The sequence below is a fragment of the Neomonachus schauinslandi genome, chromosome 9 (assembly GCF_002201575.2).
Source record: "Neomonachus schauinslandi chromosome 9, ASM220157v2, whole genome shotgun sequence".
NCBI classification, from domain to species: Eukaryota; Metazoa; Chordata; class Mammalia; order Carnivora; family Phocidae; genus Neomonachus; species Neomonachus schauinslandi.
The window spans coordinates 42,954,079-42,981,960 of NC_058411.1; the positions used below are offsets into that span (position 1 = coordinate 42,954,079).

The window sequence follows — 27,882 nt, forward strand, 5'->3', positions numbered from 1 at the left end:
AAAGATAAAGTATACTATGAGCTAGCAAAATGAGTTGGTTTTTAATTGCCATAAAAGAAAATCTTAAGAATAAAGAAGAGGGGCGCCTGGGTGGCTCAGATGGTTAAGCTTCTGCCTTCGGTTCAGGTCATGATCCCAGGGTCCTGGGATCGAGCCCCGCATCAGGCTCCCTGCTTGGCGGGAAGCCTGCTTCTCCCTCTCCCTCTGCTGTTGCCCCTGCTTGTGCTCTCTCGCTCTCTCTGTCAAATAAATAAATAAATAATCTAAAAAAAAAAAAAAAGAATAAAGAAGAGAGGGCGCCTGGGTAGCTCAGTCGTTAAGCGTCTGCCTTCGGCCCAGGTCATGATCCCAGGGTCCTGGGATCGAGTCCCACATCGGGCTCCCTGCTTGGCGGGAAGGCTGCTTCTCCCTCTCCCACTCCCCCTGCTTGTGTTCCTGCTCTCGTTATCTCTCTCTGTGTCAAATAAATAAAATCTTTAAAAAAAAGAATAAAGAAGAGAATTTGCCTTAATTCTATGTCAATTCTGTTCTTCAAATATGAAAAATCCAAGGCTCTAAAGCCTTGAAGATGAGGAAGGAGACTTTGTTCTTTCTTCTTCTAAACTGATTTTTTGACTTTTTAAAAACTCAGGTGTAATATTTATATGGGCAAGTACAAAACTCCTGTATACAAATCAATTAATTTTTAACATGTAGATATTATGTGACCACCACCTAGACCAATATATAGAATGTTTTAAAATTGATTATAAATTGCAGGAGCAACACATGAATATATTCTCTTTGTAAGGCATTAAAACATGACATGTAAGCTGACCCCCACTTTTAACCACTTCCCTTCTAGCATCTCCCCAGAAACACAAAAGTCCCCACTGCTATAATTTATTTTGTATCCAGAAGAGGGGCTTCCTCCTTAGCATTCCCAAGCCTTCGGGCAGCTAAGCAGCCTACCAAAACAGGCTTCGGGTGTTTTGCTTTGAACATTTTTTCTGCCCATCCCATTCCCTACCTGTACTCTCCTAATTTTGCTAGTTTCTTACTTTTCCCCCAATTTTATTATAACCATTTTCACAAATACTATTAATTTTTCCATTGCCAAATCCAAGTCCTAAGACTCCACTTCTTACATATTTCCAAAATTAACCCCCTTTTCTTCAATGCCTTAGGTTAGGCCCTCGGCTTCATTCATCTCAAATATCACAGTACCGCACTATTCTTCTCTCTGCCTACTGCCTATAAGGAATATTTTGTGAGGGATACAGGAAGAACTTCCCAATGGGAAAAATTTCCCTATCACCAGAAAGGAGACTAAGCTGTCAAAGTATATTAAGTCAGGTTTATAAACTATGAAAATAAATCATGCAACAAGTTTACAAATCTTTCACCAAGATGGGTTTTTGTCCATCTTTATTTTTGATGATGGCCATCTCATATAAGATTGAACAGGTGAAGTTGGGTGGCTCAGTCAGTTAAGCACTGGACTCCTGATTCCAGAGGAGATCATGATCTCGGTCGAGAGATTGAGCCCTGCATCGCGGCTTCACGCTGGCTGTGGAGCCTGCTTGGGATTCTCCCTCTCCCTCTGCCCCTCCCCCACCACTTCTCCCCACTCCCACCCAGCTAACACACACACTCTCTCTTAAAAAAAAAAAAAAAAAAAAAAAAAGATTTAACAAAAAATTTGTGACTGTGTATGGTGATGCATGTTAACTATTAACCAGACATATTGTTGTGATCATTTCACATTATCTACACATAAGCCCATCTCAAACTAATGTTTTATGTCAATTACATCTCAATTAAAAAAAGACAACACTATTAAGTCCAAGTTATCTGCACCTTAATCACTTATTGTATTATACCTTTAGTCCTACACACTTCTCCCCCACACAAATTCAAATACCTCATTGTTACCAGAGTGATCTAAAATGCTGACAAAATACTTATTCATCCTTGCAATATCTTTCAGGGATTTACCAACATGCTAAATCAAGTTCATGGTCCGTACACAGCATACAAAAGTCCTTCATAATCGGGCCTTAGCCAATCTTTCTCTACTCCTTACACTGCATACTTTGCACTTCTACAACATGCCAGTTAACTCTGAATACACCATTTTGGCCACACACCGCCATGACTTTTAACACTGTATTCCCTCAGCCTGGATTTCCCTTTAGCTGCTGGGGAAGTTTGGCAGGCCCTTCTCTGTGGTACCTCTTCACCCTCACTGTCCTTCAGATAGAATTCATTATCTCTTCCTCTAACCCTGTACCACAGTTCAAAAATTTTATTCATCATACTTTTCTGTATTACATATCTATCTCCACACTAAAAGCCATATTCCTGAAGGCAGGAACCAAGTCCCATTCATCTCTGTAGCTTCAGCATGGAGCACAACATCTAGCATATACTCAATTCATAAACATGTAAACATGTAATGAAATTAATTTCCTTTAACAAAGTTAGTTTAACATGTACTGTTGCTCATCACCTTATCAAATATTCAATTGCAGAAAAAGTGACCAGCTTAGCATCCATACAACCTTTTTACTTTATATATTATTGGCCTAACCCAATCCAATTTTGTTCTCCCCAGACGATTTCCAAAACTACATTTTATACAATAATAAACAAATAATAAATTCTTTTGCAATAAAACACAAACAGGCAAAAGGGCAAAGAGAAAAAATTTCCTACTCCTATAGTTTTTACTTAATAAAAATCTACTAAAGAATAAAAATGCTGCTCCTTTGCTATAAAAAAAAAAAAAGGATAACTCAGAACCCTGCCTCCCCAGAAGTTTTATTTTATTTTGAATAAATGAGATCCTAGTAACTGATTTATTTGCATCACTGGGATTATCATACAGGCTTATATCCACATGGAGCCTTCCCTTCTTTAATGTATAAACAGGTTATCTTACCTGGTATTTGTTGTCTTTCTGCCTCCTACACCTAAAGAAACAACAACTTGGCACCATCACTGATTTCTGTTTCAGTAAGCTCAATCTTTTCCTCCCAGATAAAAATCCATGGAGCAAAAAGACTGATTTTTTTTTTTTCCCCTAACTAAACTGTTTATCTCTCAACTGTCACTTAGAATTCTGACTGCTGGATAGGAAGGGGTTAAAGAAAGGTGGAAATCGAAGAAATTAAGATTATACTAATCTTCATCTCTTCTTTCACTAGTGATAGCAATAAAAATGACCAGAGAAGAAGCCAAAGAGATGGTTCTTTGGTCTGCCGAGAGCTAAGTCACAACTATAACCAAAATACACCATCATAGTTACATGCTTTCTAAACTATTTTTAAAAGAGAGAGCTTTAAGAATAAGAAAAATTCTAAGAATTACCAAAGAGCAAATCTTAAATTAGTACCACAAAGTAAGTTTTCCCTAATCAACTTCTTTGAAATAAATTTTAAAAATGTGGCTATAAAATTTTGTTTTGTGGACTGTTCATTTAACTTCCTAAAACTATTCTTCATTAAAACAAAACCTATCTCATGAAAAAAGTTGTTATTTTAACAGAATATCTAAAAGTACATGGAAACCTTAGTAGTAGATAGAAGGCTGATTCAGTTAAGGTAGAAATTAGGGGGTTTTCTTTTTTAATATTAACTTCCACACATACGGGGAATTTTATGTAAGATATTAGAATGGCAATTCTTAAGTCATCATATTCTCTTTAAGGAAAAGAAAAATATAAGGCTAGTGGTTTTGTTCTTGTCTAATGATGGAGAATACATTTTTAGTACAGAACTAAAAGATTAAAAGATTCTAAAAGTTAAAAGATTCCTGGTTTTTTTTTACATGTAATAGTTACCAGCACCTTGGGCGCCTGGGTGGCTCAGTTGGTTAAGCAACTGCCTTCGGCTCAGGTCGTGATCCTGGAGTCCCGGGATCGAGTCCCGCATCGGGCTCCCTGCTCGGCGGGGAGCCTGCTTCTCCCTCTGACCCTCCCCCCTCTCATGTGCTCTCTGTCTCTCTCATTCTCTCTGTCTCAAATAAATAAATAAAAATCTTTAAAAAATAAAAAAAATAAAAAAAAATAAAAATAGTTACCAGCACCTTTAATACTGGAATTCCAGGACAGAGTCATACATTTCTAGGCATTTGTTTTACCTCCCGTGAAGTTAATTTAAGGAAGTATTTAAAACCTTATACACTGAAATAAGTGTTCCAGAATCTCTATAACCAACTCACAACTCAACATTCTGCTTTTTTGGGTAAGAAGTAAAACAACCAAAAATCATCGATCACATTTTACCTCTTCCAAGTCATTAATGTTGCATCTCACACCTGGTATTTTATGTAGCTACTAAAATTTTAAACGCTGCCAGCTAAACTGTAACCAGAGACTGTAAGATACAGCCAGACTTCAGAGATGATAAATTGAGGGGAAGAATTCTTACAATTGATGAAATGTATTTTATAAGCTATACCACAACGAGAAACAAGAATAAGATTTAAGAATAAGACTTAAAAAATTATTTTAGGATTACAGTGGCATGAAGTCATGTCCCCGCACTGCACTAAATATCATCAGTTTACCATTATCTCCTCTACTGCCTTTTGTTTGCAAGGATAAACTATATACAAAGTGATAAAGAATACTCAAGGCACTTACTAACATATTCAAGAGGGGGAGGAGAATAAGTAGATTATTTCTTAAACAGATGTTAACAAATACTTCCACAGTATTTGGCACAGCTACTTTACACCAATTCAATACCTGCACAATGTGAATTTTAAAATAAAAAAGAAAGCATGCATCTGTGAAAGGAAGTGCTATCATTTGCAGTAACTTACATTTCAGTTTCTAATACAAGCTCCCAAATTTAACAATATTAGAAAAACATTCAAAGCTTCTATTTTAATGTGTCATCTAATATCAAGAGTTTCTAGAATATTTTTAAACACTGCAATCTGAAGAGCTCTGTAGGAGAAAAGTCTGAAGTCAACTCTTAGGAACAGCCATAGGATGGACACTGCCTGGGGCTCTAGTTTATGAAGCCATGCTTACTAAGGCTGCTATAGTTTTGATGGCTTGCTATAAATATAGAAGAGTCTGATGACAGCAGGAGGTAGAGAGGAGATGAAAAAATAAATATTCCAAGGGAAAGTAATTAAGGTTTAAGATGCCTGCTTAATGCCAATCACCAGGCTAAGCACTACACATAAACTTCCCCATTTAAATCTAACAAGCTTATGATGTAAATAAAATCTCAGTGTGAAAGATTTGGAATGAAAGGTCTCAGAAAGGTTAAGCAATTTGATCAACATCACTATGCTTTTAAGTGCTGGTAGCAGGTTTCAAACCCACTCTTTTTTAAGAAACCATGTTGCCTTAGGAAAAAGGCTCCAAAAGTGAAAGATTTTTACCCTGAGAGCCAAATGTATCAAAAGGACTTAAATGCTTTTTATGTATTCTATTGCACTTTTTTTTAAGTGCTTATAAAAAGGAAGTGAGCATTAGCTTCCCCTCAGGGAAGAAAAAATACTTTCCTTAGACACTTGATAAGCACAAGATGAACAGAAATGCAATGAAAAGATACATCCATACTTGAGCAAAACTCCTCAAAATGAACGAGTTGGTTAATATTTAAGAAGAACCAGATCTTTTTAATATTAGATATTTCTGCCTTGTAATTCAAGAAAAGCCTTACCTGTTCAGAAACAAGAGTTTGTAGCTTCTGAACTTCTAATTGTAATGCTTTGTTTTGGTCATTTAGAATCTGAAAAAAGAAATCTCAATTTACTGTTTAAGAAAAGATAACAAAGCAATCATTTGAATAGGTTAAAAAAAATCAATTCCCCCCAATTCAAACCCATATCATCCCTTCAAGTATTCTTAAAGTGACAGGTGAATTATATACTGATATAACAATGCAAATCTCATGTGGTTTCATTTTTCATTTTCAGTGAATATATTTCCAAAATATAGAAATACAGTACTAGTATAAACTACATGTACAATGACCTCTAAAACAAGTTTCGACTAAGCCCCCCAATTCAGTCATGTGCTTTATCCAAAAACAGTGTTTCACATGTATTTCAAAGAACTGAAACCACTTGTGCCAATGGATTCCGGGAAATTCTCCTTTCTTAAGTGAATATTTACAGGATTCTTATTAAATAAAAGCAAAAAGAAAAAAAAAAAAAAGGAAGAAGAAGAATGCAAGTCTCATACACATGATGAGACGCACCCCAGCAATGAGATTGCTTTCCAATACTCAAGCTGAGCGGCCGTGACCAGAAGCTAGCACTGCACCGACAATGGAGGCAGTTAAAACCATCACAAACTACCAACTGGAAACTACAGCAAAGACTGAAGCAAAACAAATATCAAAAGTCTATTATAAGAACAGATAAGATAATCTAGGCAAAAAGTGTATGATAACATTCACTGTCTGTATAAGCCCAAATAAACTATAGAAACATTGCTTCAGGGTGATTTCATATAAAAAACTAGTATTTCTAGACTCACTTCAACTGAAAACTATAGAAGGTTGTTCTAAGCTCAGTTGACAAGCTTAATCACAAACCTTAAAGTCTTCCATTTTGTTTGAAATTTCACACTGCAGCTGTTCTTCAAGCAATCTTATTTGATCATCCTTAACATGAATACTATGAGAAAAAAAAAATCAATCAAAATAATTCATACATTCAAAGGTTTACATAAATTATATGCACAACTATCAGTTATGAGTACCAATAACTTCTGCAATTATACTTGAATATAAATGTACGAATGGCTCCATGTACAGCAACGCTTTACTCACCTTTTTTGCATCTTTTCCAGTTCATGTGCTGCAGCAGCCTGTGTTTGGAATGGGATGAGAATTAAACCATTTCTTAGGAAGCACTCCAAACTATTCTTTCCCTTATTTTTATATACCAAAAAGCTGTATTTCCATATATTTGAAGTAAAAGTTAAAGCAATATCTACACATTTCTGTAATACATTTTGCTGTCCAGTATTTTGGACTTCTCACTGGTCAAATTTTATCCAAATAAAAGTATATCCTTTTTTTGATTAAATAGCAAAAAGCTAAAACAAATCAGCACATTAACAAAGTTTTCATGGATTCTTCTGAGATCTTAAATGTGATCAATTCATTTGATCAAACATGAGTTTTAACATGAAAATAGTACTATGTGGGTGGGTTTTGATGTCACACGGTCAAATAGAAGAGGCTTTCAACAATATGCCATGCAGCCAAACACAAGTAACTATTATATTTACTATGTATATGAATGAAATTAGGGCTTGCAATAGTAAGTATAGACAAGGTCAAATTCTGAAGTAAATGCTCAACAGCAATAAAGATCTACCTGTTCATTTGCCAGGGCCTGTAACTTCTGCACTTCGGCTTTTAATAAGAAATTCATATTCTGTATATCCTAGAATAAGAAGGAAATATTAAAAATATTTAACATAACTGACTTTAAAATTGGTAAAGCAGCTCTTCTACCTAAGTAAAGGTCTCAAAACAAAGGCCTCAAATCACAATTTCTTAAATAGGAAAAGGAAATCATCAATCCCTGTTATTTAGCATATTTCCCAAATTACTGTGAATTACATCATGTGAGAAAAGCCCTCTGAACTTCTCTTCTTGAAAGGCTAAAGAGGATTTTGTAGTTTAATAAAGAGTAGACACTTTTCAAATGACTTTAGAGTATTTTCCATTCTTCATAGATGGTCATACTGATTACCATAATTCAATGCTTATAAAATACTGTTGCCATTTATCAGGATTACTGTACCTTAAGTTCTTCCTCTTTACTTGTTAAATGATCATGTTCATTTGCTAAAGAATCTTCAGTCTGTTTTATCTGCTTATCCTTTTCAGCAATCCTTTAACAGGAAATACATTTTTACATATAAACATTTTGAAGTCAAGTCACAAATCAAAGGATTAAAAGCCTTAAATATGCTCATGCTTACTTAAGTAGTTTCTCATGCATCTGCACCCTCCATTTCTGTAGCTCCTTTTAGTTTAGTAATATCTATCACATACATTACTACAACTCCCTAAGATACATACCCCTTTCTTAAAACTTGAGGTCAAAAGAAGTAATTATTTTAAGCTCGCAAACCTGGTAATGCCAAAGGCAGACTTTAGGTCTTCTGAACTCAAGTGAGCCCTGTCTATGCAAATTAAAAAATATACTAAAAACACAACCTTGTTTTGGGTATACCACCATACAGTTGAAATACAGAATAGGTAAAACTACTTACTAGGCACAAAAACTAACTTACTTCCATTAATCTCAAACCACAATTCTCTCTTCCCAATACAAAAAGGCTCCCCAACTCTTTTTATGATGAAGACATAAAAACACAAAATGTGCAATGTTTAGGAACTCAACTCACTGAGGGAGGGAGGAGAGCAAAAATTGCTCCAGATCTAGTTAAGAGTATTTTCTGAACAAGTCAGAATATAAAGTAAATCATAAGTGCTGATGGAACAGGTATCATTTAGTGGTGACTAAGCAATTATAAGAGAAGTGTAGAAAGGCAGGCTTACACTTTATGTAACTCTTCTGCTAGAACTGAAGCGGAGGTCTAAGAAAGAAAAACAGTGTCAACATAAAAGCATTTAAGAAGAAGTCTAAAAGTTGTACAATAATCAAACAGAGCTTTAAAAATTAAAAGAAATTAATGTATATCAAGTTGTCAAGGCAGTATCTGGCCCATGACGAGTGTTCAGTAAATAGTAGCTATTATTCTGAAAGCAACTTTGATCACCAACAACCAGTATTAGGGAATTACATAGCATAAGACAGTTCAAATGAAAACAAATTGCCAGGCCTGGAAATTATATAATTGACAAGTACCAAATATACAGGAAAAACAATACAACTTGCAAAACTCTGGAAGGTATCCCCACTCACTAAACAGAAGTTTTAAAATGATCTTTTTGCCTACATAATCTGAGATTATGTATTAACATATAGTATTACATTATTAACATACTGCTACCACCTGAGTGTATATAAAGTTTTCCCTATGGTTAGTCAGTATTTAGTAAGCATTTTTAATACATAAACCACTATTCCTAACACCATTTGGCCATTTCTTCTGTTCTGTGTCAAGACTATGCACATTTCTTCCTTCTATGGTAGAAACTCTCCATTAGTTGGATTTGGCTTTTTTTCTTGGTGTTTTCCCACAGCACTATACATAATTATCTGAGTGCTTAGCTATCAGAATCATCACTGTTGATTCATGGACTAGTTTCCCAACTACTAATCCAGTGCTTGGCGCACTCAACAGGCATTCAGGTGATTAATTTAATGGCTAAGAATTATTTATTATATAATGTCATTATTAAATTATATATATTTCATATTATATTATTATAATATACATTAGAAATGACAAGCAATATGAAAGCACAATTACCTGGGCTGCTATCTGGGAATGGAATTGTTGAATTTGAGCTTTCAAAGCCTCGTTCTGCTCCAAAATATCCTTTCATAAGTAACAACCAAAAAGGAGAGGGGGGAAAAGTGTGCTGTTAACAAATATACCAATGTACATGAACAAAATGAGGTACAAACTTGTTTATCTTTAAAAAGGCATTCTTAGATTCCAAAGCCATAATTTAAACAACAATGACTAAGGACTCTATTTTGAGAGTTGTTGTAGAAGGTAAAAATTAAGAATAAGTTGTGTTGCCCCTAATCTAACACAAAGAATTTAAGACTGTGAGGACATCCTTAAGCACATATTCAAACACACCATACTGTGACAACTGCTCAAAAATTAAGTTATAATTATTCATCACCACTACACAATTAGGATAAGGTAGACTATCCGTTCTCTTCTACAGAGACACATCCAGCCACCGCCTACCTTTATTTTTTAAAAAGAGAGAATTAGATACCTGAACTTGCATTTGTAAAGACTCTTCTTTGGTCACCCTTTTTTGCTCTGATTCCATTAACTGCATTAGTCTTTGCTCCAACTGTTGTTTTGATACCAAGGTATCTGTGAGCTTACTATGCAGACTCTGTACTTCATTTTCTTTGGCCACAAATTTGCTCTGTAAATCTGTAACAAAACATAGTATTTTACAAAGTTCTCTTCCTTTGCCTGGTTACTACCACTCATCTTTAGCACAGGTATCATCTCCTCCAGAAAAAAATTCCTTGAATCTCTCCTCTTCTTCCCCTCCTGCACATGGCTCCCCTGTGCATTCTAGGCTTACCTTTATCATAGAACCTGCCACACTGTACTAATTCTTCTCTTCGCCCAGGAAGTAAGCTTTCTGAAAACAGAACTGCCTTTTCTCTATATCCAGAGCAGTGTCCAAGGCTTGGTACACAGTACATACTCAAAAATGTGTTAAGTGAATGGTACATGAATGTTTAAAACTATTGTATCATTTCTTGAAAGCATTCTTTATTTCCCCAAAGACACTTTAGTAAGTTATCAGTGAATCTCTTATAAATTCCGTATACTTTCCTACTTGGAAAACAGAGAAAGATGTTGATGGCTGACAATGTCCTGGTGTAGAATGAAGTACAACTTTTCTGTCTGCTTCTCTTCTTAGCAATGACCCCAAAACAACAAAGAAAATGAGAAACAAACACAAACTATCTTTGATGCAATCAAACTAACTCCAAATCCAGAAATTAAGATAAAATGAATGGAGAGATAATCACTAACTTGGAAGGGGAAGGTGTTCAGGAAATCTGGAAAGGCTCAGGAAATGGAGATACTAGGTATCGTAAGAGCTACCTCTTGGCCCCATAAAATAAACAAGTCCACCACCACTACCACCAAGGAAGAGAGGCAAATATAGGGAAAAAGAGAAAATGTGTGTGTGTGCATATTTTAAGATGTTACTGCCATAACAAGACACTAATAACAGAATGAAACACAACTCAAAAAAGAACTCCTTATAATTAAACATAATGGTCATATCCAGGATTAGAACTCAGAAGAGCATAATTATTTCTTTACCAGCAATAGTGAAAGTTAAAACACTGAATTAATGCCTTCAAACTTCTGTGGGAAAAATTATTTATAACCTAGAACTCTCCATCCAACCAAACTACCAATCAAGCATGAAGGTAGAAAAAATAAAAACATTTTCAGATATGCAAAGCCTTAACCAATGTACTTAAAGGCATACTCTCATGGGACTAAAAGATATGCGATTAAATGAGGGAGGAAAGCAAGAAAGATGGTGGTGACAGTATCCAGAACACAGTCGCAGGAAGACAGCTATGGAGCCAACCTAGAAAACACACAAGTCTTGGAACAGGAAGACGAAGGACTCCAGAAGGAAAAACTGAAAAGGCTCTCCACTACCTCATATGTTGAGAGGTGGGCAGAGGAGAGAGGGTTAGAGTTTAACCATAGGTAAAATTTTAAATCATAAAATAAGGATCAAACAACTTAAAAACATAAAGCAATAATTAGCTCAAGAAATTAAACAACATTATTCATGAGAAGAACTGCAGTTTTAATATTTCTCTTGGCTCAGCACTGAATTACACTGTCATAATGATGTCAACAACAAATACTGACATGATCCAGAAGTATGTGTAACCATATTGGTAGAATGAGGGGAAGGTGGGAGGAATGGTGTGGGAGTTAAGACCTCATTTCCCCGAAATAAAAGTCAACAGATACCTATTAAGAGATAGCAGTATGTGTACAAATAGTATGTGTATTTAGAAATATGATGGAGAATACCAAAAGCAAAAATGACTGCTTCTAGTGAGAGTGAGGTTTTATGGTTTACAGTTACATAGTTTATAGAGAAATATAGTTTATAGCTCAATTCTTTTGTCAAAATTCCTATGTGCTTCATTGATGAAATAAAAAATATAACTTTAAAAAATAAGCTAATGTATCTTAACATAGACATAAACTTTATGTATAAAGAAAAAGGCCTTTAAGTATCTCGGGTATATTTAAATATGGAACCAAAGGGAAATACGGGAATAGAGGGACGGCAGGCATGGGGAATCAGAGGAAACCAAAGATCTAAAAAGCCAAAATTGTATGATCTATCCTACTGTTTGGAACTATAATTTACTACACTGACTCCTACAGGAGAAAAGGAGTAATGGAGACAAATAACACACAATACAAGCTCCATTATCTCCCAGATGGAGTCATCAAATTAAGAATAAGTAATGAAACTTAGCATTTAAGTAGACTGTTTTAAGTCAACTATTTGAAATGGTAATGCTCTTACTTTCTCTTCACAATACAGAAAGTGAGTGCTTCCTTACAAACAAAAAATAAAGAGGTAATCAAGGAACCAAAGGAAATAACTACAGAAACGAAAACACACAAACTAGGTTCCTATTACCCTATTATAAACTATAATTTTATCTGCAACTTAATGCTTCAGGATAAAGCTAGTAGAGAATTTATTTTAGAAATTCTAAGAAATCTTTTTTTTTTTTTAAAGATTTTTATTTATTTATTTGAGAGAGCGAGAATGAGAGAGAGTACATGAGAGGGGGGAGGGCCAGAGGGAGAAGCAGGCTCCTCGCTGAGCAGGGAGCCCGATGCGGGACTCGATCCCGGGACTCCAGGATCATGACCTGAGCCGAAGGCAGTCGCTTAACCAACTGAGGCACCCAGGCGCCCAATTCTAAGAAATCTTAAAAAAATAAAGGTACTCCCAAAGTGCAAAAGCTATTTTTATTGGCCTTAACAAAAAGGTCAAATCATACTTTCTTCGTATATAGAGAGGGGAGAAAATTTAACCCAGGACTATATACTAAATTTACATGAATACCTCTCCCCTTACCTTGCTGTGCTGCCTCATGCTCTGCTGTTCTCTTCCTGATATAGCTCTGGACTTCTTCCCACCTTCTCTCAGCTTCTTGTAGCTGAACCTGGAAAAAGGTTAAGTCAGCACAATCACAGGATTTCAAAAAAAAAAAAAAAAAAAAAAACATCCTCTTTACTCTTGTCATAAAACTGCTTATTCCATCAGTCTCCTACATTAATAAAATATGCAGATATGCCCAGACTTATACAAAAATATCAGCCACAGTCATTCTACCCTCCAAAATGCAGGATTTACAAAAACCAAATATTTGTGCAGGTAGATCACTATAGCTACTACTATGTATATATCTGACCTATTTAGCTATGATCTGTTTCCCATTTTTATTTTCTTCAGCTGATAGGCTTTCAAAAGACAGGATGGTATCTTTACTGCTAAATCCCACTAGGAACCTAAAATTCAAATTTTGAGATAGAGCACAACACTTCAATGATGACTATGGTCTTTAGTATCATTTATCTGCTTATCCATATCCATATGGAACTTCCATATTTATAAGTACCAGCAGTAAACACACCAGCAAGACAAATTTTGAATAAAAGGACAATTATATCAATCTCCCACAGGGACCCATAAAAACTTCAAGAAAACAAATTGCACTATTTTCCACATTCAATTATTCTCAAAGTCCTTTTAACCCCTACCACTCTGGAACTGGTATTAGGTATGATTCTACCAATGACCCAGGAAGGAATCTAATACACTGGACTTACACAAATTGAACTATATGTTCAATAAATCCTCTCCCCAGTAAAAGGAGGAAAGGACAATTCTATTCACCATTCTACTCAATGTGCATATGCTATAAGGTGCAAAAGAAACAAATCTATTCCTCTGTAGCCTGAGCAACCCCATGCATCACTTCTCAGCAGGAGCTTCTCATGGTACTAAGTACCATTCTGGTATCTAAAGAAACTGTGATTTTTTTAATACTACAGCTCAAGTGAAAGCTACTGGAGCATTTCTTGGTCTTGTGCTAAAGCAAAGGAAAATCATCTATTCCAATGCTGGAAGAAAAATATGCTCTACTGAACTTACTGAAAAATCCAAGTTATGGATGATAAATAATATTAAAGGTAATTTTTACCACTTGATTTTTGCCTCACACATGTGAACCCTAACCGCCCAGAGAAGAAATTCTGTTTGTATCTGTCCATCAGCAAATTTCATTTTTCCTATCTTCAGTCTTTAACTTCAGACTCAAGCCTATATTCAATTCTCTCATTACTGCACATGCTTCTACACAGGCAGAACACTTAGACTACAGATTCCTTTAAGCCTCAAACTACATTTCTCAAACCTACATACATATTTAGGTCCCTGAACTGAGTATCTACATTATTTATGAAATGATAAATAAAGATAAATTAAAAAAATAATATCTACATTATTTATGAAATGATAAATAAAGATGGGAATAGATCACCTTCAACTGAGTAACTGCTTGTTCAGCATTCTTCTTTTGGACTTCCTCTTGCTGTAGCTTTCCTGTTTTCTCGGTTAGCTCATTAACCAACCTAGCATAATCCTGGCGTAGTTTATTTAGTTCAGCAGACTGCCTGAAAACAGTAACTGGATTAGGAAACTCCTATTATTACAAACACATAAAAAGAATAAACAAAACATATTTGATATTTGTTTTTCTGAGTAATTCCACTTACAGCCAAGTGAAAAGAGAATGTTTTAAGTGACTACTAATAATGAAGTCTGGTTGACTATAATCTCTGAATCATTCTGGTAACAATTACACAAATTCTAAAATCACCATAATCAAGAAAAATGGATGGCTACATACTCATGAGCATAAGTCAACAGTGTCACCCTCAAACTGGTGTTCTGAAAATCTATTAAAATCAGTCAGAGTGCTTATTCTTGTAAGCATGCGACTAACACTTCTCTAAGGCAGTTTCTCAAAGGAAAGCCCAGAGCCAATTTCATCACCATCACAAGGAATATGTCTTAATATGCAGATTCCTGGGCTCCACCTCAAAGCCACTGAATCATAATCTTTTATGGGTAGGACTCAAGAATATGCTTTTTTAAGGAACATGCCAGATGCCTTTCAGAATAATGAAGTTTAAGAACTACTGTTAAAGGGGATAGATGTTTTAAAACTTAAATATTCAGTTTCATAAATGTGTAGACAATGTTGCACTGCTAGCACTAATATTTATCACAGAGTTTAGCTGAAGAGGTTCTTCACATAGCAAGAAAATTGTTTTTGAAAATTCATTTTAGAAACAAACGTAAAACACAGAAGTCTAACCAAACACTATCAAACACCATTTTGATGGTCCAAGAAAATATTCCGCCATTCAATGAAAATATTCTGCCATTCAATTAAAAATAAAGCATTTGGAAACATACTTGCTTTCTAGCTGGTTTGTAGTGTTGCTGACAGCATCTCTCAGTATGCCATTCTCCTGCTTCAAGTGAGCTATCTCTGCCTCCATCTGCTCACGAACTTGCTGGAACTAAAAGTATTTTACAAACATAAGATTTTTAGAAACAAAGACTGCCAAAATGAACTTAAAAGAAACTTTATTATAATGAGAATGTAAAAAGAATCAAAAGAATGAAGTTTGGACCATCTTTCTCAAATAAATATAAACAAATTTAAAGGATGAATTACATTTTTATTGTGGTGAATGCAAAGTAAATACAAGCTGCCACAACATTCAAGAATGCAAGTGGATACTAGCTGATACCATACTGGAAATGTAAAATAAATACAAATAGAAATCCTGTTTTAGAAATAAAAGACTTAGGGCGCCTGGGTGGCTCAGTTGGTTAAGCGACTGCCTTCGGCTCAGGTCATGATCCTGGAGTCCCGGGATCGAGTCCCGCATCGGGCTCCCTGCTCAGCGAGGAGCCTGCTTCTCCCTCTGGCCCTCCCCCCTCTCATGTACTCTCTCTCATTCTCGCTCTCTCAAATAAATAAATAAATCTTTAAAAAAAAAAAAAGAAAGAAAGAAAGAAAAGACTTAGAATTTCTTTCCTACCCAACAGACTCCTACAGAATAACCCTATCTTGATTCTGTATCAATTTCATGTCAGCAGTTTTCAATGAAAGATTTGTAATCAAAGTTTAAAAACTGAAAATATGTTTAACACATTTATATTAAGTTACAAACTGAGCTATAACCAAATAGATGGCAAATTCATCACGCAAAAATCTACTCACTAAAATATTCTGGCCTTTTATTTCTTATCTCAGAATTATAGAACCAAGAGAAAGAATACTGAATCTCATATTCCCATAAGGATAGGTCTCATTTTAGAATGTGGAATAATCTTAATAATTTTAAGAAAACTATTCAAGTGAGAGAAATTAAAGTATATATATCTATTTTTCAGAGAACAAATCACATAGAACCTATATCCTGGCTTCTCTAAAAGAAAAAATAAATCACCTTCCACCCTTAATAAGAGTACTACAAATACTTGACTAATTTCCAAATTAATATAAGTAACAATTAAGGAAAAGAAAAAAATCACTTGAGACTAGGAAAATCAGTTCTTCAATAACCCATTTACTAGTGGGAAAAAAATATATCAAATGGCTGGGGGTTGGAAAGATAGAGGATTGGGTCAAATGAAAGCACAAAGCAGTGGAAACTCTAAGAACCTGACAACAGATTCATTCACTTCTTCTTTGCTATTAGTGTTTTTCTGTGGAAAACACTGGGACTTTGATAGCAGTGAAGAAGAATTTAAAATTTTTCAGCATGAGACTAGCAATGTGATCAAAATAATATCTTAGAAACAAATATCTGATACTATTTACATGGTAGAATGGAAATGAGAGACTGAAAAGCCACTATAATTATGCCAGTATGAAATAATAAACTGAGGTGATGTCTAAGAACTGAATGCAAGAGTACCTTGAAATAAAGTATCTTAAAGATTTCAGAAAAAAACTGTAAACTGAGCAAGAGAGAGAAGGCAAAGTATTCAAGCATAAGGATAATAATGCCTCAGATGTTGGAAAATAAGAACTTAATCAAAAGCAAGAGTTTGATTTTAGACATATGTTAAATTAGAGGTGATGACGAGAACTTCCAAATTGAAGCATCAGCTAGCAATGGAAATAATTCAAAAAATCACTGGCCCAAGAAGACATGAACAGACATTTTTCCAAAGAAGACATCCAAATGGCCAACAGACACATGAAAAAGTGCTCAACATGACTCGGCATCAGGGAAATCCAAACCAAAACCTCAATGAGATACCACCTCACACCAGTCAGAATGGCTAAAAGTAACAAGTCAGGAAACGACAGATGTTGGCAAGGATGCGGAGAAAGGGGAACCCTCCTACACTGTTGGTGGGAATGCAAGCTGGTGCAGCCACTCTGGAAAACAGTATGGAGGTTCCTCAAAAAGTTGAAAATAGAGCTACCCTGTGGCCCAGCAATTGCACTACTGGGTATTTACCCCAAAGATACAAATGTAGTGATCTAAAGGGGTACGTGAACCCCAATGTTTATAACAGCAACGTTTACAATAGCCAAACTATGGAAAGTGCCTAGATGTCCATCAACTGATGAATGGATAAAGAAGATGTGGTATATATATATACAATGGAATATTATGCAGCCATCCAAAAAAAAAAAAAAAAAAACGAACTCTTGCCATTTGCAACGATGTGGATGGAACTAGAGGGTATTATGCTAAGCGAAATAAGTCAATCAGAGGAAGACAAGTATCATATGATCTCACTGATACAAGGAATTGTTAATCTCAGGAAACAAACTGAGGGTTGCTGGAGTGGTGGGGGGTGGGAGGGATGGGGTGGCTGGGTGATGAACATTGGGGAGGGTATGTGCTATGGTGAGCGCTGTGAATTATATAAGACTGATGAATCACAGACCTGCACCCCTGAAACAAATAATACATTATATGTTAAAAAAAAAAAAAAAGAAGAAGAAGATAGTAGGAAGGGAAAAATGAAGGGGGGAAAGGGGAGGGGGAGACGAGCCATGAGAGACTACGGACTCTGAGGAACAAACTGAGGGTTTTAGAGGGAAGGGGGGTAGGGGAATGGGTTAGCCCAGTGATGGGTACTAAGGAGGGCATGTACTGAATGGAGCACTGGGTGTTATACGCAAACAAGGAATCATGGAACACTACATCAAAAACTAATGATGTAACGTATGGTGACTAACATAATAAAAAATAAAAAATCACTGGCCCAGAAAGCTCAAATAGGGGGAATATTAGACACCCACTAGGTAAGCCGACCCAAACCATGTTCTTCATCAATGATAAAAATGGTATTTCAATCTTAGAGAAAGCACAAACCAACCAACCACTGGTTCAGACTTAACTGGAATCATGGAAACAAGTAGTATGTAGAAAAGACAGTAAGAACTGAACCTTCTGAAACGCTCAAAGAAGAGAGGTAAAAGTAAGCCAAGAGATGGTCACTTAGGCCAAAACCTTAGAAGTCATCCTTCATTATCAGCTCTCTCTTGCTCTCTCCTCCACTCCATCACCAACCCCCATCTACTAACTCTTTCTTCTGGATCACTCAAACTCAACCCCTCACTGTCAACATCTGATTTTAGGCCCTTGTTCTAGGACGTGGATTCCTGCAAAAGCCTTGCAATTATCTTGTTCCACTCTCCACACTGCTACCAGAGTAATAACTAAAAATACTAATATAATGACACTGCTGAGTTGCTTAACTCCTTTAATGGCTCCCCAGTCTTCAGGTATATAAGGCCCTTTAAGACAGGGCCTCTATTTACATCTCTAGATCTTTTCCTCATTCTAGCCCTGATTTCCAAACACAACTCCTACTGCATTTCTCATGAACTGTTATCACTGAGCAATCTCTATCAGAAACACCTGGGATGCACTCATTAAAAAGCTACATCCTGGGCCCCAAAATAGACCCACTGAACAATAATCACCTCTAGGGATGGGACTAAGGAATCACACCAAGTAATAACCCAGTACCCATTTCTTCACTCTCTTACCTGATAATGCCTAATTGTTTTAAAACATTCAACACAGTTTGCATATCATTTCTAACAAGACTTCCCTATAATCCTCATCTTCCCTATTCCCCAACCCAATGGTTCCGAAGCACCCACTGCTTACCTCTACAGTAATCCCCCCCCCTTACCCACAGGTAATACCTTCCAAAGACCCCCAAATAGATGCCTGAAACTGCAGAGTACTAAACCATGGGTATACTATGTCTTTTCCCTATACATACGTACATACATACATATCACAAAGTTTAATTTATAAATTAGGCACAGTTAAGAGATTAATAACTAAAAATAGAACTATAACAATATACTGTCATCAAAGTTACATGAAGTGATTTCTCTCTCTCAAAACATATTATACTGAATTCACCCTTCTCGTGATGATGCGAGATAATAAATGCCTACGTGATGAGATGGGAGGTAATGACATAGGCACTGTGACACAGTGTTAGGCTACTGCTGACCTTCTGACAATATGTCAGAAGAATCATCTGCTTCCAGGCCATGGTTGACCATGGGTAACTGAAACCACCGAAAGTGAAATGGGGATAAGGCAGGACTACTATATTGTAATGGAATATTTACTTGTCAGCTTCTAGCCTCTGCCTCATCCCCCCCTCGAAAAGGTGCTCACTTACAGACAAGGAGCCAGTTTAGCCAAGGTACCATCGCCCAGCACACAGCCTTACACATATTAGGCACTTAAAGTCTGCTAATTAATGAATGCAAAGTTTCATTTTGTTTTCAAAAAATGAAAAGGTACCTTCATCTGCATCTGCTGAGTCTCTTGATAACTAACATGCATTTTGTTTTGAAATACATTATGTTCCTTTTCTAATGTTCCAATCCGATCTTTCATCCTTGCTATAACCACATTGCTTCTTTCTTTCTCTGACATCATTTCCTAGAAGAATAAACCAGAAAAAAAAATTATGAAAACCTACTAAAAAAAATAAGTACCATAAGATTATAATAAAAAAACATTTTTAGCATCAGTAAAAATGATATAAGACAATCATGAATTCTGAAATAAGTACATGCTTGAGGTCAAAGGTTTAAAAAAGAAATTGTCTCTGCATCTTACCTGCATCCACCTGTACCAATTTCATAAACACTTTGCTGTTCTGTTTATTCTTATTCCAAATGCACTTTCTGGTCTGAGTTAAAGAGCTGAACCTAGAATAAATCCTACAGTCTAACTTGAGTATAAGAAAGAATAGTTTTATAAGGCAAAACAATTAGTTTTCTATTATTTGCAGGTACTAGCTTTTAGGGTTTAGAAAAGGCCTAAAAAAATAACCTAGCAGAGAAAAAAAGAAGTCTCTTCCCTGAGAGAAAAGAAAAAGACATGTTCATAGCAGAATGGAAGATTGGAATAAGGGAAAGTAAAAAATCAGAACTCCAAGTTTTATTATCTTCCCAAGTCAAATCTTAAAAGGGTGATTTCATTTTATATTGCAACTATCACGAACTCCTAGAGCAAATATTATCGAAGTAAAAGAGAGCCAACCAACTTTAAAGTTATCTGCAAGCATGATCAGTTTATACCCCCTCATCTAAGACACAAAAAACTTAAAACTTTTTTTTTAAGTGAGTATATGCACACATGCGGGGGCTGGGGGGTGGGAATGGGACAGAGCAAGAGGGAGAAAGAGAATCTTAAGTAGGCTCCACATCCAGCGTGGGACACAACACTCAATCTCACAACTCTGAGATCATGACCTGAGCCAAAATCAAGAGTCGGATGCTTAACTGAATGAGCCACCGAGGCACCCTCAAAATTTATAACTTTTATGTACTTGATGGTTTCCTCCCAGAAGAGTTTACGTCCATCTGCAAAGTGTTATACTGATGTATATAATACACTTAGGAAGAAGTACACACATCTTAAGTATATAGCTCAATGAATTACTATGAAGTGGATACCTTTTTAATTTTTAAAATTATAGTCAGAAAACCATAGCCACATAAAACTGAAGTGTGTAATCGTAAGGCAACATGCTTATTTTAGTAACAACTTTGATTAATCTTAATCTGACCAAGTTTTTCCATTAACATTTACTTCAAATTCACATAAAAGGTTTTATATTCAAATGAGGCCATCCTCATAATGTCATCAAGTAGCTTCATGAATGATAAAAAACCTCATTTACTGTATTTAATTCCTAAAAGGAGAAACAAGTACCCCAAGAAGAATAAGACCACATTTTCCATAGAATTTCAATTACGTTCTCAGTCTACATAATTTTTTTGGAGATATAATTGACATAGAACATTATATAAGTTTCAGGTATACAACATGGCTCGATATTTATATATATTGCAAAAGGATCACCATAATAAGTCTAGTTAACATCACCACTATAGTTACAATTTTTTTTCTCATGATTGAGAACTTTTAAGATATACTTTCTTAGCAACTTTCAAATATATAACACAGTATTACTAACTATAGTTACCAGGCTGTACATTATATCCCCAGGACTGATTTATTTTCTAATTAGAAATTTTTATCATTTAACATGATTTTTACATAATTTTTTAAAGGTTTTTTGTTTGTTTTTACCTCTCAGAGTAAAATTTCCGGGGTTTGAAGAACTTCACTGATTAAAAATTATAAATGTCACAAGACCCTTTATAAATAAAATTACCTATTAAGAGTTCCACATTTATCTTATTGGATTTAAACAAGATCACACCTAGTTCTGTGCTTCCTTAGAGACTAATTCTAGGTCAGATACAAGTGAAACATGCCCCCAATGCCCAAATGCTTCTGTTATTTGAAATTAATATATTTAGGAGCACTGTTATTTTAAATTCAACTGTAATTCAATTGTAGGCTATAACATGAAAAAGTGAGACACCACCACCACAATACTATAAGAAAGTGACTTTTACTGGGTATAAATTTGGTATACAAATAATTAAATCTATAATTACAGACAATTTCCGAAATCCTTCACTGCTTCTGATTCAGAACATATATCCCTTAAATACAAGAATGTCTTCACCTGAGTTAACTGCTTACACCGATCCTTAATAGCAGCAGCATCTTCCTTCACAGCAGCAAGTAACTTGTCTTTTTCTTGAAGCTGATGTACAACTGCAGTCAATTCTCCTTTACTTGACTACAATTGGGAAATCAATACAGAATTAGTAAGAGTTAACATGAGCTAATGAAAATTATGAAAATGAAATATCTAATATCAAGTGTTCTTACCAATGCAGAGTTCACAATTATATATAAAGTAGAATCATGGTCAAGTACTAGTCAGTGAAATATCATTCATGAAAGTCACTGTATCATTCTATATTCTGATGCATACAATAGGACACATATCAACCAATAAATAAATTTTTTACAAAGAATTCTAAGACTCCAGTTTTAAACCCAGAGTCAAGATAGCAATCTCCTCCTCCTCCTCCTAAAAAGATCAAAAGAGGAATATGAAGCCAAAATGCAAACAACCAAAATGAAACAATCATCTGTAATATCAAAACATAACATCAGAAAAGACTGCCAAAAGTAGTGGAGATCAAATACAAGTGCTTGACAACCCTGTCAAAATATACTAGACTATAGAAGTACCCCAGTGCCTAATTCTCTGAAATTAACCGGCATATCCTGAAAGGAAAATCCAACAATCTTCCACTTGACATCAGGAACAAAGAAGGTAGGAATCTTCTTGGAAGGAAAGCTCAAGAAGCAAGAAAGAAGAAATCATACAAACTTTACAAAGAGAGCAGCTAGTTAGGAAGAGTCGAAAGAAATTCTCTATAGTGAGACTCCATAGTGAAGTCTTTTTTTTTTTTAAGATTTTATTTATTTATTTGGCAGAGAGAGAAAGCGAGAGAGCACAAGCAAGGGAAGCAGCAGAGGGAGAGGGAGAAGCAGAGTCCCCACTGAGCAGGGAGCCCGATGCAGGACTTGATCCCAGGGTCCGGGGATCCAGCCCCACATTGGGCTCCCTGCTCAGCAGGGGGCCTGCTTCTCCCTCTGAACTCTCTGTCAAATAAATAAATAAAATCTTTGGGGGAAAAAAAAAAGAAAAGAAAACAGGGTCCATGCAAGACACATGAAAAAAGGAAGGAAAATAACAAAAATAAATGACAAGTGAAGAAAAAGTCACCAAAAAAGGACTGTAAAACAAAAGACAAAACTGTGTTAAAAAATATCGCCATGATTTTTAAAAATCTTACAGCAGTCATTTCTGGAAAAACAAGAGCAAAGAACAGAGCTCACGAGAAAAGATAAGCTCAAAGAAAAGACCAGAGAAGGAGATGAAATATGAGCTGGCAAAACCCGAAGTGGAAGTAAAAGCAACACCACCTCAGAAATACAATCCAGTTAGAAGCAGAGAACAGAAAAAGACACACTGCTGAACTACAGTAAGAGACAGAGAGTCCAGGATGGAGAAAAGTAATTAAGAAAGAGAAATAAACCAAAAGCTTTTTTTTTTTTTTTTAGGATTAAAATGTGAAAGATAAAGACAATAGGCAAAGATATGTGTAATCGATACCCATTATTTCAATTATGCTAAAGGACAAATCTCATGATTGAAAAGACATGCTTTATCCAAAGAAATACTGAGGGAGGACACAGGAGTCAAGGCCAAAACCATATTAAATTTACTGAACTTAAAAGAAGCTGAATCCCTTGATGTTTGTACAGTAGGGTGGACACTGGAAAAGTCCAATAAATAATAAATACTTGGGTAGATTGCCCAAAAGATGTTTTTATTCTGAGAGTATAGTCTGACAAAAATACATGAGAAGAGTGCAAAATTCAGTGTGGTCTCAGACCTCTATCCAGCTATATGAGTAGGGAATGGTAAAGCAAGCATGAAAAATTCTCAAGAAAGTGAAACCCAGAAATATTATACCCCACCAAATTATCATTCAAATATAATAAAAAAGCATTTTAAGGAAATATAGTTCCTATGAGCCCTTCTTGAAGAAATTCCAGGAAAAATAACTTTAGCCAACCAAGAGATGAATACAGAGACTATGACAAAAGAACAGTTATCAAGCTTTAAACCCACCATTAACCCGTAAAATTATGACTAAAACAAACATGAAAATTACATTCACAAAATATTAAATATTCTAAGTATCTGATAAACAAATGCTATAATTAACAAAAGCTGAGAGGCAAAAAGGAGAAAGTGTAGGAAAAAATTTAAGTAGGCAGACTTCCTCTTGTGATATAGCATAGAGTCAAGAGTTAATAAAGTTGAAAAAAAATCATATAATTGAGGCAAGTGTATTTAAAGGCCAACACTAAGAAATTAATAATCAACTAAAATATCAAATATATTCTTATTGCAAAAGGATCACCATATGCTCAAACATTTTTGAGCAATTACTCTATGCTAGGAACGCTGAGCACCCACTGTATATTATTTCATTTAACTTTCAAAACCTGATTATCATTCCCATTTGGGAAATAAGGAAACTGAGGCACTGGGGTTAAGTCACTTACCTAAGGCCAAATAAATCCCAATGTGGCAGAACTCAGATTTGAATCCAGGAAATCTGACTCTAGAACCCACTATATTAACCTAGGTCTAATATAAAACACAAATGGCTCGTAGTTTAAAGATAAAGGCACATGCGTGCACACATGCACACAACATAAAATCTCCTCTTCAACTACGCAACCCCTTTAGCGTTTATTCTCCTCTTCCCATCTAAGGTTATTCAAACTGGACACACAGTCACCTTTCCTATTTATTCAATACTTACTTACAGTCCAATACTCCAATGAAACTGCTTTCACTGGGGATATCAAATCCAATTTTTCCATCCTAATCCTCCTTAATCTCTCTAAAGCATGTCATTATTGCCTTTTCCCCTCACCCCTGAACTCTCTACCCTCCTTAAGCATCTGTGATTCCACTGTCTCCTGGTGTTTCTCCTCCTCTTCAGTATCCTTTTGTGGTGGCTTTCCCCGCCCTTTAAATGTTGGTGTTTCTCAGGGCTCATTCTTGAACTTTCTTAGCACTCCCCACATCCTCTCTGGTCTAATACACATTTACCATGTGTATTGGTGATAGCAGATTACTTTCCTAAGTCACACCCTAAGTGATCTTTTTTCAACTCCAGAGAAACATATATTCAACTGTGAAATGAATATACCCACTTAAATGATCCAAAGGATGCCTAAAACAACCTCCTAAAAATTTTCACAATCCTCTACTCTCTCCTCCTCAGCAAAGTGTTCATAAATACCGCTGTCACCACAATCTGTCCAGTTACTCAAGAGCAAGAACAAGCATTCATTCTAGACTCTTCTTCAGCTACCGTATCTAACTGGTCAGCAAGTCCTCTAACTCCTGTATCTCCATCCTATGTTGGTGCTCCTGCACTTATCTTCACCCTTACCTGGAGCAATCTTTATTAGGTGTGGGGATTTATTTATACCTGGAACCTTGCCATCTATTAAAAGGTCTGACCAAGACAGTTTCTATGACAGGAAAAGGGGAAACTAAACTTACTTTTGCAGATACAGAGGACCTACCAAAGATACTGAGTCCCTGCAGATGAGAAAAGAACCACTCCATGAGAAACCCAGAACAATAAAATTTTAAAAGAAAGCCCAGTTCCAAAGATGGAGAAAAATGTGAAGTTGCAAAATACTCTATTTCAAAACACTATCTTTAAGAGTACCCGACTTCCTCCTTGGCCTGCCTAAAACAGCTGTCAAGGGGAGGTTCATTTACCACCTAGTCTCTAGAGTTCAAAGCTATCCCTCAGACAATAAAATAATTACTCTTGCCCGCATAAATCACCACCAACATCCTCAGATGAGGACACTTAAAGCAATTATTTTCAATTTTAAAAAGCAGTAATTTCAAACATCAGGCATAGTAACTTCAACTGGAGGCTTTTCCCTTATCCCCACAAATAACTAAGAACACTTTTAAGATACACACTTACCCAATTAAAGTAAACCAAAGTGCAAATTCTTCAATTAAGAATTTCAAGAAAGCTTCTTGCAACAGAATAATCTGATTTTGTATCCAAAGTCACACGCAGTTACCACACGTACCCTGATTAACCCTGGAATACCTTGTTTACTCTGGGCCATTGCTGGCACCATGTGGAGACCGTCCAACAAGCATACTACATTATAAAATGCCAGAGTGGTAAAACACATTGTCAATAGATCCTCGGAAGTATAGACAGACTTAATATGCTATGATAAATGCTATGACAAGAAAGTCCACATAGTTAGGAGAAAGAATAGCAGATGAACAATTTAGACTGGGAATTCAATTAGCCTTATATGAGGAAATGATACAGACACATCAACTAGGAGACTACTGGAGGTAATCAGGTGAGGGGGATGGCTTGGAGTGAAGAAAAAATGGAAGCCACTTGTGGTTTTAAAGCAGGTGAGTGGTTAGGTGTGTGTGTGTGTGTTAGTGTGTGTATGTGTGTGTTTAGAATAACAATTAAGTCCAGCATCTAATATTGAATATCAGATACCATGTCATCTTATCGCACACAAGTAACATCTGAAAACTTGTCACCTTTCCCAGTATGACATAGTATACATGATAATATAGTGAGCATGACCCATGAGAAATTAAATTTTAACTCCATGGATTGTCTTTTGTTCTGGCGGGGGAGGGGGTGGTGTTTTGTTTGTTTTTTGTTTTGGGGTTTTTTTTTTTGTTTTTTTTTTTTTTACAAATTTTAGTCAGTCACAGCAGTTAACTCTACCATACAAATCACTTATTTTAGAAGGATGATCTCTCTCTCTCACACATACATACACACGCACACACACACACACACACAGATTCCCAGGTTCTTTGAAGTGTGCTATATTGAGTCACAGAAACATTCCATATAGTCTATCCAGAAATCACCTGACTTTGCCTTCAATACTTCCAAGCAGAGCAAAGCAAGGTTAAATGCCAAATGTCCTATAAATCATCTTACTTATCATAAGCATTTCACTTTTGTCAAAATATCAGATGACTCAGACACCTGACTAAATAAGTGTACTGATTAGTATGGATATAAGAAATAACTTCTGAAGCCATTCCAGAATTAAATGTGACTATGTGCTTTGGAGTATGAATAATGGTAATGTGATTTTATTCCTCTAGCAAAAATCTTGTTCAGTGAACTTTTTTCTTTTTTTTTGAGAGTGCGGGCAGTGAAGGAGGGGTAGAGGAAGAGAGAGATTCTCAAGCAAGCTCCACGCCCAGCACGGGGCTTGATCTTACAACCCCAAGATCATGACCTGAGCCAAAATCAAGAGTTGGACACCTAACCAGCTGAGACACTCAGGCACTCCTTGTTTGATGAACTTCTAATCACTGTTCCCAAATACGCCCATAATCAAAAATATGCTTACCCTCTTTAAAGCATCCTGTATCACACCAGACTTCTCCTTTAGCAGGTCTACAACACAAAGGGCCTCATCTTCAGAAAACATCATAGTCTTCAAGGACAGAAGAAAATCTTTAAATTTCACTTCAGCATTTTCTTTAAAAAAAAATAAAGAGTTGGCATTTAAGAAACACAAGTAATAACTTCAGCAAAGGTAAGCATCAAGAATTCTTGACCCAGGCGCCTGGGTGGCTCAGTTGGTTAAGCGACTGCCTTTGGCTCAGGTCATGATCCTGGAGTCCCTGGATCGAGTCCCGCATCGGGCTCCCTGCTTGGCAGGGAGTCTGCTTCTCCCTCTCCCACTCCCCATTTGTGTTCCCTCTCTCGCTGTGTCTTTCTCTGTCAAATAAATAAATAAAATCTTTAAAAAAACAAACAAACAAAAAAAAAGAATTCTTGACCCAAAAAGTCAATAACCAAGAGAAAACAGATTTACATTTCAGGTGAAACAATAAAAATGTTCCAGTCAAGAGAGAAAAAAGTGTTCATCATCTTTAATATACTATGGAATAATTACATTAACTAAAAACTTGGTCAAATTGTGGAATACTTTAAAGTGCCAGTATGCCCTCACTTTAAAAACATTCAAATGTCAAGAATGCTAGTATCTATACCAGATATGGTCACAAATCTTCTCATTCAACCTTA

At 35.8% G+C, this 27,882-nt stretch overlaps 1 protein-coding gene across 1 annotated transcript in view; it reads right to left on the reverse strand.

Moving 5' to 3' along the window:
* Nucleotides 1-27,882, reverse strand: part of KTN1 (kinectin 1) — a 110,780-nt gene that overhangs the window by 39,121 nt on the left and 43,777 nt on the right. Inside the window, 14 exon segments of the mRNA XM_044918208.1 lie at nt 5,667-5,735; nt 6,546-6,627; nt 6,783-6,820; nt 7,336-7,404; nt 7,768-7,858; nt 8,532-8,569; nt 9,410-9,478; nt 9,894-10,060; nt 12,786-12,873; nt 14,254-14,386; nt 15,195-15,301; nt 19,592-19,732; nt 21,840-21,956; nt 27,200-27,330. Coding sequence (XP_044774143.1) covers nt 5,667-5,735; nt 6,546-6,627; nt 6,783-6,820; nt 7,336-7,404; nt 7,768-7,858; nt 8,532-8,569; nt 9,410-9,478; nt 9,894-10,060; nt 12,786-12,873; nt 14,254-14,386; nt 15,195-15,301; nt 19,592-19,732; nt 21,840-21,956; nt 27,200-27,330 — 1,340 coding nt within the window.